Raw genomic sequence first — 13,873 nt, forward strand, 5'->3', positions numbered from 1 at the left:
CTTCAAAGAGACCATAGTATTTTTGTGACAGCTTATTGAAATGAGCCCCACGTAAAGTGATCTGTCTATAGGGTTGTAATTTGACATAAACCCAATCTCCAAGCTCGAATACTCTATCAGTTCTGTGTTTGTCAGCATAATGCCTCATTCTATCCTTGGCTCTTTTTAAATGGAAGTTAAGCATAGCCATTGCTTCTTCTCTAGCCACCAATGACCTGTCCACTAAATCCACTTTGCTTTCACCCTTTGAATAATTGGTAGTATCCTTTGGACTTTGCCCATACATGACCTCAAATGGGGTGGTACCAATAGCAGTATGATAATTTGTATTATACCAATACTCAGCATGAGGTAGCCAATCTGCCCACTCCTTTGGCTTATCTCCTGTCATACACCTGAGATAACACTCAACACTTTTGTTAACAATCTCAGTTTGACCATCCGTTTGTGGATGGTAAGCTGTTGACAGATGCAGTTTGACCTTTAATTGCTTGAACATTTCCTGCCAAAAAATACTCAAGAACACTTTATCCCTATCACTCACTATAACTTCAGGCAACCCATGTAATCTGTACAGATTATCAATGAATAGACTAGCAAGTTGACTAGCAGCGTAGGGATGACTTAGGGCAATGAAGTGAGCATACTTGCTCAATCGATCCACTATCACCCAAATAGCTGATTTACCTTTTGATAATGGCAACCCTTCAATAAAATCCATTGAAATCTCAGCCCACACCCTTTGTGGTATTGGTAATGGTTGCAAAAGGCCTGGTGACATGGCCAAATCTGGCTTAGATCTTTGACAAACTAAACAAGCTCTCACAAAATGCTTCACATCTCTTCTTAAACCTTTCCAATAAAAACTTGCAGTCAATCTTTAAGTAGTGCCATTAACACCAGAGTGGCCTCCAATGGGGTCACTATGGAAATGTTTGATGAGGTCAGCTCTCAACACAGGGTCAGCTCCAACCACCAACTTGTTTTTCCTCCACAAGTTCTCATTTTTCCATTCATAATGTTTAGAATGGACTTCTTTTGACTTTAATTTGTCAATGAAAAGCTGCATGTCCACATCCTTGTTTATGCTGTCATGGACACGGGTTTCTATATCACTGGAGATGCTTGAGATGTGAATTTGAAATAACTAACCTTCACCAGCCACCCTAGATAATGCATCAGCTGCCAAATTTTCATTACCCTTCTTGTAACATATTTCATAATCAAATCCCATTAATTTTGGTAACCACTTCATTTGGGTTGGTGTAGTTATCCTCTGGTCCAACAGATATTTTAAACTCACATGATCTGTCTTTATGATAAAGTGTCTATCTAATAAGTAGCCTCTCCACTTTTCCAATGCAACAATAACAGCTAGAAACTCATTTTCATATGTAGACAATGACTGATGCCTGGTAGCTAAGGTTTTACTTAAAAATGCTATAGGATGGCCCCCTTGCTGCAACACAGAACCTATGCCTACCCCTGAGTCATCTGTTTCCACAGTAAACTCTTTATCAAAATTGGGTAATTGGAGAACAGGAGCTGTTTACATTGCTGTTTTCAACTGCTCAAAAGCACAAGTAGCATCATCATCCCACACAAAAGCATTTTTCTTTAATAGTCTAGTCAATGGTTGAGCAATTGTAGCATAACCTTTAACAAACCTCCTATAATATCCAGTGAGGCCCAAAAACCCCCTCAATTGCTTCAAGGTTTTAGGTATTGGCCACTTAGCTACTGCTTCAATTTTAGAGGGTTCAGTGCTCACCCCTTGTGCAGAAATGATATGCCCTAAATACTCTATACTTGCAGTAGCAAAAACACATTTACTTTTCTTAGCATAAAGCTCATGCTTACCCATGGTGTCCAGAACAATCTTTAAGTGAGTAACATGCTCCTCTAAACTAGCACTATATACTAGTATATCATCAAAGAAGACAAGTACAAACTTTCTCAAGTAAGGTTTGAATACCTCATTCATCAATGCCTGAAATGTTGAAGGTGCATTAGTGAGTTCAAATGGCATTACTAAAAACTCATAGTGTCCCTCATAAGTTTTAAATGCAGTCTTAGCTGTATCATCCTCATACATACGAATTTGATGATACCCTGATCTCAAATCCAATTTAGAGAACACCTTAGACCCTGCCAACTCATTGATCAACTCTTCTATGACTGGTATTGGAAACTTACCACTGGTATTGGAAACTTACCCTTAATGGTATGCTTATTCAACTCCCTATAATCCACACACATGCGCCAATTTCCATCCTTTTTTTTTACCATCACAATGGGAGCTGCATATGGACTTTGACTTGTCCTTATGACCCCAGATTCCAATAACTCATTCACCATAGTTTCAATAGCATCCTTCTGTGTTGGAGGATGTCTATATGGACGTATGTTGATAGGTTGAGTGCCTTCCTTCAAAGGAATCTTGTGATCTTTCATCCTCTGTGGTGGTAACCTTGTTGGTACAGTAAAAACATCATCATGAACAGACAACAGGTTGTTGATCTCTTCAGGCATTATTAGTTCTTCATTAATGGAAATAGCATTCATTTGACATAACACTGCTGGGTACACACACAGAACCATTGAAGATAAATGAGCTTGATTACCCTTGTCATGGTTAGCTAGTCTCTTTGCTTTCATCCACTGCAAATCAAACTTTTTTGTTCCCCTCAATTGAACCTTTGAACCTTTGTACTTGAAGGACATTTTCAGCTCCTCAAAATTCCATTTTATATCACCTAAAGTCTTCAACCACTGGATTCCCAAGACCATTTCTGTACCACCTAATGGTATAAGAACCATTTCACTTACAAATGTGGCACTATTAATTGTCCAGACCACCTTATCACATGCATTTGAAGCCATGAGTTTATTACCACCAGGAACAATAACTTGCATTGGGACTGTTTTGCTTACCCTGCACCCTAATCTTTTTGCAGTCTCATAATCAAGAAAATTATGAGTGCTACCCGAATCAATAAGTATGTGAACCTTGTATGTGTTGATAGTACCAGTCACCCTCATTGTTTGATAGTTATTAGCCCCTGTCAAAGCATTTAATGACAATTGTGGTTGTGAATATTGATCAAACTCTGTCATTTCTAAAGTTTGACCTTCAACATCATCAACATCTGTTGGTGAGTCCTCCAAGCTCTTATTGCCCACAACTTCTAAGGAATAAAGTTGGCCATTACATTTATGACATGGGGTATACTTTTCATCACAATAAAAACATAAATGCTTTGCCCTTTTTTCCTCTATCTCCTTTTGAGTCAATCTTTTACTTCCTCTAGGGTTTGTGTTGTATGCATTCATGGGTAAAGCCAATTGTGTGTTTGCAGGTGACAAGCTAACACTCTTAGGGATTGAAGGTGTATATCCACTATTCTTAGTGGTATAAGTGGTTCTTGGTGTAGGCAAGATAGGATTATACCTCTTTTTGGCCACTGCAATTGTGTCTTCCTGCAGTTTAGCTAAAGAATATGCATCTTCCAGTGTTCTTGGTTTAAACATTCGCACAGGTAATTCTATCTCCTTCTGTAATCCTGCCAAGAACAGACTTATAGCCTGTTTATCACTTATTTCAACCTTGTTTAGCAACTGCTCAAATTCATCATAATATGCTTCCACCGTACTCGTTTGCCTAAGATTTTTAAGCTCAGATAGTGGATCTTCCACCGTTGTACCAAATCTTTTTAATACAGCTTCTTCATACACATGCCAATCTATCAATTCACCATGAAGTCTAGTATATTGTTGATGCCAGTTTAGAGCTTTCTTGTACATATGAATTGATGCAATACGCACCTTATCTTCTTCCTCTACTTTATCAATGGTGAAGAACTGATTACATCTGTATATCCACCCTCTGACGTCATCACCCTCAAATTTAGGGAAATCCAGTTTAGTGACTCTGGACAACTGCAATTGGCCTCTGTGATGAACACCTTCACCATTCTTCATCCGTTGCATATCATCAGCTAGATATTGTTGTTGAGTTACTACTCCATCAATTCTTCCATTCAATCTATTCACTGCTTGATTCAACTCCAAAATTGAAGCTTTAATGGCTTCCAATCCGGTGTCTTCTGCACTTCCTACATTTGTATTTCTTGTCGCCATCACCATATCTTCAAACGAGCAATCAATAATCAATTTTCGCAGGAAATCGCTCTGATACCACTGTAATGATTAATCTAAGTATTGAAACTGAAATTAATCAATTCAACCTGACAACTTCAATTGATCGAAGCTATGAAATTGAATTACAATCAATATTACAATTGTTGAAATTGAGTTACAGAATCAAGAGAGAAAAATGTCAATTGACAACAAATCGAAAACTGACTCTAACATAGCTCCATGAGCTATTTAACTGAACCCTAACCTTAACAGAATTCCGTTATGATTCTGTTAATGATTGCACGTGTATTTCACGTGCACACGAGTCCAGGATATCATAAGCAAAACACGTGACTTCTAATTTGACTTAAATTGTTGACTTATAACAGATTTCAACAACTTGTGATGAATCTTCAAACAATGATGAATATTCTGAATCTACACGATGAATTTAAAGATGTTTGCGGTACAATTTTGGATTAGAAACACTGATTGTTATGAGGAATTGAAACCCTAATAGTTGAAGTGAAAATAGCGGTCAGATGAATATTCAACTAATTTGTTCCTTTTTATTAGATGTTTTACTAAAAATACAAAATTACGTATTTACCCCTCCGCGTTATTTATTAAGTTCCTGAGATCTATGGCTAGGATGAGCTTATCCCCTTATCTCAAAAAAATGTACTTATCCCTTGATCTCTCCCATATATATATATATATATATACCACGAAATGTGCTAAGCATGACTCGAACCCCCAACCTCAAAGTTGTAAGAGTGACCTCGACACCGTCAAGCCATTAGCTAAATGGTGATTATTCATATATTAGGTATTGCAAGGGAGTATATAGATATAGAATTAGAGAGAAATTGTTAAAAAGATTTGTTTAAAAGAGTGAAGGAATAAGTTGGTATTAACAATTGAAACTTTTGATATTTATTTATTGAATTATATTTTAGTTATTTATAAAATCAGACACTCTCTCAACGTCCCAAATTAAAATTGATTGGCCAATCATATGTCGCTGACAAGACCACAAAGCCGTTAGGATGCATGTTGAAACTATCCCAACGTCCCTCCACAATGCCGCATAACAGGTGTTGTGGAGGTCAAACTCGGACGCCCACGCCTTTTGGACGTGGTGAACAAGTAATGATCTTATGGAAACTAATGAAATATATGCCTATAATAAATTAGGGCCATCAAAACCGCCTATCATAAAACCCATCATCAAAACAAAACCCTCGAAGAAATCCCAAATTAAAACCGATTATTATCGGCGTCTACGGCGTAACCATTATATATATTATATATGTAATAAAGAGATTGGATAGTTGAAATCGAAACTCATCGATACAGAGCCACATATACTCCGTATTAATTAGGGTGTCTCCTTCAAATCACTTGCTATTCAACCAAAACCTGCAACAGTCTACTATCTAAACAGAGAAGATGAGGATTATGATAAAGGGCGGTGTTTGGAAAAACACCGAAGATGAAATCCTAAAAGCCGCTGTTATGAAATACGGGAAGAATCAATGGGCTCGTATTTCATCGCTACTTGTTCGTAAATCGGCCAAACAATGTAAAGCTCGGTGGTATGAGTGGCTGGATCCCTCAATCAAAAAAGTACGTACGTAATATCGTATAATAATCTTATTATTGTGTATATATATATATATATATATATATATATATATATATATATATATATATATATATATATATTGATGATAACTGTTAATTTTTGTATGGTGATGTTAGGTATTACAGTGTTGATTACCGTAATTGAGTAACTTGTTATTTGAAATTAGGTTAAGGAACATGATACTGTATTACTTTATCATTCAAGTTCTCCATAGTAATGCAAACTAGATAGAACCATTTATAAATTTGTTGGCGTCAAATTGGTATTATTACTTTTACAAAAACTTTAAAATAATGAAATTTCAGATAAATTTGACTTGCTTGGACTAGCTAGGTTATTGCTATAGTCAACAGTAAGTAATATGTTTTTTAGATGAGTTCTCGGCGATTTTTTTTTAATCTTGGCACTCACTGACAGTAGGCCGCACTATTTTGAAGCCTTCATCTCGATGTTTTCAAAATGGGTTGAATGCTAAACTGATTTTAAACATATACTTAGAATCTGATTCGGAATAAATGTTAAGAACCTCATACATGTATATATATATATATATATATATATATATATATATATATATATATATATATATATATATATATATATATATATATGCCAATATGTACATCAGATGTGTGATGTGTGTATGTGTGTGTAAAATGAATTTGTTTTGTTTCACTTATTTATTTATCTATTATTATTGTTGGTGCTGTTGCTATTGCTATTGCTATATAGCTTATATATCAAAATCTAAATCTCTTTATGTGACCAATTCTAATCATTTGTAAACCTTTACAGACTGAGTGGACCAGAGAAGAAGTTGAAAAGCTGCTTCATTTGGCTAAGCTTATGCCGACTCAATGGAGAACAATCGCTCCAATTGTAGGTCGCACACCATCCCAGTGTCTCGAGCGATATGAAAAACTGCTTGATGCAGCTTGTGCAAAGGATGAAAGTTATGAACCAAGTGATGATCCCAGAAAATTGCGTCCTGGGGAGATTGATCCAAACCCAGAATCAAAGCCAGCACGACCAGACCCGGTTGATATGGATGAGGATGAAAAGGAAATGCTTTCAGAAGCACGTGCCCGTTTAGCTAATACTAGGGGCAAGAAGGCCAAAAGAAAAGCTCGGGAAAAGCAGCTTGAAGAGGCTAGAAGGCTTGCTTCTTTGCAAAAGAGAAGAGAATTGAAGGCAGCTGGAATTGATGATAATAGACATCGGAAGAGGAAGCGAAAGGGGATTGATTACAATGCTGAAATCCCATTCGAAAAGAGGCCTCCTCCTGGTTTTTATGATGTGGCTGATGAAAATTCAATAGTTGTACAACCTAGTTTTCCGACCACCATTGAGGATCTTGAAGGTGAAAGAAGGGCTGATAAGGAGGCCCGTTTGAGAAAACAGGATATCGTGAGGAACAAGATTGCACAGAGACAGGATGCCCCATCGGCTATATTACAAGCAAACAAGATGAATGATCCTGAAACTGTCAGAAAAAGGCCAAAGATGAACCTCCCGACACCACAAATTCCCGATTACGAATTAGAACATATTGCAAAAATCAGTTTTCCTGCTTTAAATGAAGAAGTCTCAGAAGGAAGCAATGCCACACGTGCTCTCTTAGCTGATTATACCCAAACACCACGTCAAGGAATGACCCCACTACTGAGAACACCAGCTGGGAAACAAGATGCTATAATGATGGAGGCTGAAAATCAGGCCCGTTTAAGATTATCTCAGACTCCGTTACTTGGTGGTGAAAATCCCGATTTACATCCTTCAGATTTTTCAGGGGTCACCCCAAAGAAAAAGGAGATTCAAACCCCAACCCCTATGCTAACACCTTGGGCTATGTCAACTCCAGGAGCCATGGGTGGTCTGACACCCAGACTTGGCATGACACCGAGGGATGGCCACTCTTTTGGTGTCACTCCCAAAGGAACTCCCATGCGTGACGAGCTTCGCATTAATGAAGAGCTGGAAATGCATGAAAGTGCTAAACTCAAGCTTCGTAGGCAAGCAGATATGAGACAATATTTGCGTTCAGGTTTGACCGGTCTTCCACAACCAAAAAATGAGTATCACATATTTGTTCGACTATTTCTAGAAGATAATGAAGAACTGGAGGAGAAGATGGAAGAGGATATGTCTGACAGGATTGCTCGGGAAAAAGCCGAGGAAGAAGCTAAACTGCAAGTGTTACTAAAAGAAAGGTCGAATGTGTTGCAACGCGAACTCCATAGACCACCTGTTGGCTCCCTCGAACTGATAAGGAACTCTTTAGTAAGAGGTGATGAAGATAAGAGTTCTTTTGTTCCGCGTACGTTGGTTGAACAGGCAGATGAAATGATAAGGAAGGAGCTTTTGTCTTTACTGGAGCATGATTATGCCAAGTTTCCTCATCATGAAAAGCTAGAGAATGAGAAAAACAGAGGAAACAAGCGTCCGGTTGGGAAATCTGTTTCAGTTCCTGTAATAGAAGAATTTGATGACGAAGAACTAAAAGAGGTAATGAATTAGTACTTAATTTTGTTATATTTATACCTTTTTTTATAAGTTCTTTTGAATTTAAGAGCCCGTGGTGTTGACAAATTTTAAAAGTAATTTTGAATGATGTTAGTGAAAAATACATAGTCATACATACGTAATATTAATTAGTACATAACTAACTTAGTTATTTAATTAATTTAATTATTAACTACTCCTTACTAACTAAATTAATAATTAATAATTAGTAGAATAAAAAAAAATATGTAGCTAAGATATCTATATGTACGGAGCAAAATCAATTATCCTACTAATTATATGTACGGAGCAATGTTTATTTATATGTACTTATAAAAAATATTTTAAAGCTATTTAAAATTTAAAATAAGGATAAGTGTGAAAATGGAGTTTTATCATATTTTCTCACATTCCAATCATTCATGCGGCCATAAAATTCTTTCCATAATATCATGCAATATTTTATCTAATTATATCTTGATTTACGGAGTGAAATTTTTTATTTTATATATTAAATTGTAATTTATACATAATATAGATATATAGATATAATATATAGATACAAACATCCATAAATAACTTTCAATCACAATCAAGAAAAACTTTTTCTTTTATATATATATATATATATATATATATATATATATATATATATATATATATATATGTGTGTGTGTGTGTGTGTGTGTGTGTGTTATGTTCCCTCCTTGATCATGGTTCAAAGTTCAAACACTATATTTTTTAAAAAGATTAGTATTTGCAAGATTTCTAGAACTTGCTCTTTGATTCCTCAAAAGAATGATGTGAGAACTTCATGAATATCTCAAAGAATTACGTAAATATCTGAATTGAATATTATAGTTCTTTAATTTTTACCATTGATTTAGTTAATCTTAACCATCTATCATTCTAGTAGATTAGTATAAATATGGTGCCCTCATTTGATGCAACACACTTTAAATTTTTTGTATTACTTTTGTTAGCTTCTCTCAATCAATATAGGTATTATCTAAAATCCTACTTGTTATATACTATCTCCGTTCCAAAATTAATAATTATTTCATTTGACTTTTGAAATTTTTTTACAACTTTGGCCTTATTTTTTATATATAATATATATAAAATTTGATAAAATTTATAGTAATGAAATAGGTTTTAAATATGTTTTCATTGATATAATCTTTCATCACATATAACTATGGAAATAAGTAAAAATGTTTAAGGTCGAAGTTACCACAATTGTTACACTGTGATAATTATTTCAAACGGAGAGACTACTTCATAATATTTTTATGCATGTTAACAACAAACTAAATTTAAGGGTTAACAATATACTTTCTCTATTCAAAATAAATGTTTCTTACTCAGAATTATAATAAAAAGTCACTAAAGTTTCAATTTTACCCATTTTATTCATGAAAGAAAGTCAGCTAAACTTTTCCTATTAATTTCATATATTTCTTACTTTGTTTTAAAAGTTAATCAATTATAAAGGCTTATTAAAAGAAGTGTAAAGTAAGCACTTCACTAAACAACCATAAATTCACGAACTTTTATTAGTTGACATTTAGTTCGCGTCATAGAGTATATTAATTATGATAAACAGTGCAGATAACTTATCAACGTTTCAATATTTTTAAAAAGTGAACATATCTCGATCATGATCCACTAGAATTGTTTCCCTGTATAAGCACCAACATAGTAGCTACAACACGATCAAACCTAAATATATATCTCTTGATCTTGAAACTCATTTTTTCAATCCACGACATCTTTCTAACAATACAAAGACAACCGACCAAGCTAAAGTTAAAGGCGCGAGAGCGCGGCTTAAAAAGATAGTTCGGTCGAAGATCCACGACACTTGCCGAGAAAAATTAGAAAAGGGAAGGCAGAGCCACCGTCGAGATGCCAGTGGCCAGAGAAGGAAGGCAGAAGACGAACTACAAATCTGCGAAAAAGGAAAACGGGTTATAAAGAAGGAAGACGGGATATGAAAATCCAGTGGCAGATGGACATAAAGTAACCCTATATTTGGAACTAAAGCTGTACGAACTACAAATGGGTTGGTGGTGCGACCTCTACTTTTATGTTACTACAAATCTCTGTCTTTATTTTTTATTTTTTATTTTTGCAAAGACCCGCATAGAAATAGGCCTTTGACGTTACCTATTTTATATAGAAGTAAAACTGGAAATGGCAGATGAAGATATCCAAACATATAGCCCAAAATCATCTATTATGCTTTCCACATTCTATATTTGAAAGACCACTCAACAGAGATGATTGTCGTGCAAATCTTATTTTATTTGCTTGGGAATTGTATAAACATATCTTCACTAACTTGTTATTCACTAATTATATGCAGATGCGAGCTGCAAATGTCTGGTCACAAGTAGAGGCAACCTTCAAACAGATGGATACCGCTGGAATTGAGTACGAGTGCTTCCTAGCATTACAAAGACAAGAACATTTGGCAGCATCCAATCGTATTAATTGCATCTGGGAATATGTGCAAAAGCAAAAAAGAACTAGAGAAAAGTCTACATAATTGATATGGTGATCTTCTTGCAGAGCAAGAAAGGATCCACAATCTTATGGAAAATTACAGACAAGAGGCAGAAAGACAAGAAGAGATTGTTTAAGCTGAGGCGGCAACTACAGAAAACCGAGAAGATACAAAAATGGTCAAACCTGTGTCTGAGGAACGAGCTCCTGAGCAGGTTAATGAAGTAAATCAGAATGTTGAGTCACCTCGGCAGGTTAAGGATGCAAATCATACAGTTGAGTCACCTCAGCAGGTTAAAGATGCAAATCAGATTGTTGACTTGTAGTGACCCGAAAAATTTCGACTAATTTTAAACCAAACTCTCGATACGATTTAATATCTTTGACAAGATAAGCAAAGTCTGTAATGTTGAAGTCTCAAAAACTTTGAACTGTTATCATGAAATCATTTGACCTTTGGTCATCCCCGATGATTCACGAACAGTTGTGTGTAAATAAAAATGTAAATATTTATATCTATATAGATAGATATAAAGAAATGTGTATATATATAATATTCTGAATTAATAAAATATAATTTAATCATTTGAGTTAAAAAAAATGTAAAATTATAAAACGGAATCATTAAGTAATTATGAGAAGTGAATCTGTATATAAATATATATGACGTCTATGAATAATTATTATTATTTGTATATTGTAATATATATATATATATATATATATATATATATATATATATATATATATATATATATATATATATATATATATATATATATGTGTATATATATATATATATGTGTATATATATATATATATATATATATATATATATATATATATATATATATATATATATATATATATATATAGAAAATTTATAACTAATAAATAGTCAATGAAGATTATCATATTATTATCAAATATTACATAATACAAGTTAAAATATAAATGGTATATTAATACTATTACTTTTATTACCATTATAAATAGTAATATTAATATTAATATCAGTATTATTATTAATATTAATATTGTATCCATATGAAATTTAACACATTTGATTTGTTATATCATTAGTAATATTATTATTACCATTATATATATATATATATATATATATATATATATATATATATATATATATATATATATATATATATATATATATATATATATATATATATATATATATATATATACCATCGGTCAAATTTGAAAAAAAATCGGGTCAAAGTTGAAAAAAATCGGGTCAAAGTCAGTCAAAATTCAGAAAAGCAAGAAAGTCGATAAAATCGGTCAAATTTGTCATATTTTAGTTTGAATTTTTTGCATTAAATTAACGGTGATAGAGATTATGGATACAAATATTAAAGTTGTTGGCTTTAAAATATGTATACATATATACATTTATATACTTATATATTTAAAAGTCAACTTTGGTCAACGTCCGTCTCGACCCCCTTCTCGACCCCGTCTCGAACGTCACGACCTTTTTAGGACCCGACCGTCTCGACCCTGTCTCACGTCTTTGTGGGTGTTGGTGGGATAAGGGGATAAGTGATTTTGTGATTTTTATATCTTTAATTCTACAGCTTCGGTTTTAAAAAAAATTGCTGGTATCTATTTTCATTGTGTAGATTCAGAAAAAAAAATTAACTGGAACGTTAAGACGCATCTGATGCATATTAGCTGATGTTTGATGCATGTTAACTGCTTTTCATGCATTAGATGTATGTTATAAAAACAGAAAAAATGACTTTTGATTAATGAAAAAAGGTGTTTAGGGTTTAGAAATTAGGGAAATTAGGGTTTAGAACGAGTTTTTCATACGAACGGTTTAGAGTTTAGGGTTTAGGAGTTAGGGTTTATGGTTTCCGTAAACCCAAAACCCTAAACTCTAACCCCTAAACCCTAAACTCTAAATTGGACAGAATCCTAAAAAAAAAAAAAACTCAAAAAAACCTCAAAACACGTTAACATACATCACATGCATTTTAAGCTCCTGTTGAAAAAAATATATTTTTTTATGAATCTACACAATGCCAGTTAATCACGAGATTTTTTTTTAAATCGGGGCTCTAATGTAAAATATATAAAAATCAAATTTTACTTATGCCCTTATTTCAAAAATGTCACTTATCCATTGATCTCTCCTCCATATATATATATATACACTAGGTTTTTGAGCCCGTAAAAACCCGTGCAAATAAGTATAATTTGTAGTTTATATCGGTATATAAATAGTGATACTAAAAAGATATAAAGTATAAGAATTATTTAAGAGCCCATGGTGTTGACAAATTTCAAAAATTTCTTTTGAGTTTAAGAACCCGTTGTGTTGATTTTAGAGCCTGTGCGTTTAATATGTTTTTTATTTTATTTAAATTATATACGACGTAAAAGTTATATTATTTTACAATTATTATATACAATTATTATTTTTTTTTAAAAAGTTTAACCCGCGAGTTTAATTTTAGAAAAGTTGTTAGTTATTTCAGCAAAATAAGGGTATTCAGGAGAGTCGTCATGTATAATTAATATCATAATAGTTATATTTACAGGTTCACAAATATTTCAAGACTTAAAGTGTAAATTTAAACCACTTTCATATTTTTTGCTAAAAAAGAAATGCAACGTTGGTCGTGCATCGAAGCTCCGTGTCGAATACAACTTATTGCGTTTAGTTCGTAAAATTATTTCGAGTTGAACGGTGATGGTGGTGGAATTTAACTCGCGACGAACAAAAATATACATTCGTTCAAAAATTTTGGTGGGTTTATATTAAATATAACTATAAATATAATTATAATTATAATTATAATTATAATTATAATTATAATTATAATTATAATTATAATTATAATTATAATAATAATAATCAGTCTAATAAGAAACACTTAAAATTAATGAACGTATCCTATAGTTGTCTTTAACACACCAAATATGATTTTAGAATTAATATAATTGTCACTGTTTACTTAATTAGATAAATAGAAGAAAAGCTTACCACATATAAATCTAGTAATATAGTTCTATGCTCTTAATTACTCTCTTACGTATACAATAAAT

General features: G+C 33.2%; 1 protein-coding gene across 1 annotated transcript; it reads left to right on the forward strand.

Annotated features, from left to right (window-relative positions):
• Positions 1-5,454: 5,454 nt before the first annotated feature.
• LOC139900203 (cell division cycle 5-like protein) lies at positions 5,455-10,935 on the forward strand. Its single transcript, XM_071882995.1, has 4 exons — positions 5,455-5,769; positions 6,584-8,293; positions 10,659-10,779; positions 10,865-10,935. The coding sequence occupies exons 1-4, from the start codon at positions 5,593-5,595 to the stop codon at positions 10,933-10,935; spliced, it is 2,079 nt and encodes a 692-aa protein (XP_071739096.1). The 5' UTR covers positions 5,455-5,592.
• Positions 10,936-13,873: the final 2,938 nt, after the last annotated feature.

This window comes from Rutidosis leptorrhynchoides, chromosome 3 (assembly GCF_046630445.1).
Source record: "Rutidosis leptorrhynchoides isolate AG116_Rl617_1_P2 chromosome 3, CSIRO_AGI_Rlap_v1, whole genome shotgun sequence".
NCBI lineage: Eukaryota > Viridiplantae > Streptophyta > Magnoliopsida > Asterales > Asteraceae > Rutidosis > Rutidosis leptorrhynchoides.

Excerpts from the sequence above, each read along its gene's own strand:
- LOC139900203 (XM_071882995.1), top strand. The coding sequence starts at position 5,593 with ATGAGGATTATGATAAAGGGCGGTGTTTGGAAAAACACCGAAGATGAA. Across the intron at positions 5,770-6,583 it reads TGGATCCCTCAATCAAAAAA|ACTGAGTGGACCAGAGAAGA; the intron begins GTACGTACGTAA and ends AAACCTTTACAG. Across the intron at positions 8,294-10,658 it reads ATGACGAAGAACTAAAAGAG|ATGCGAGCTGCAAATGTCTG; the intron begins GTAATGAATTAG and ends AATTATATGCAG.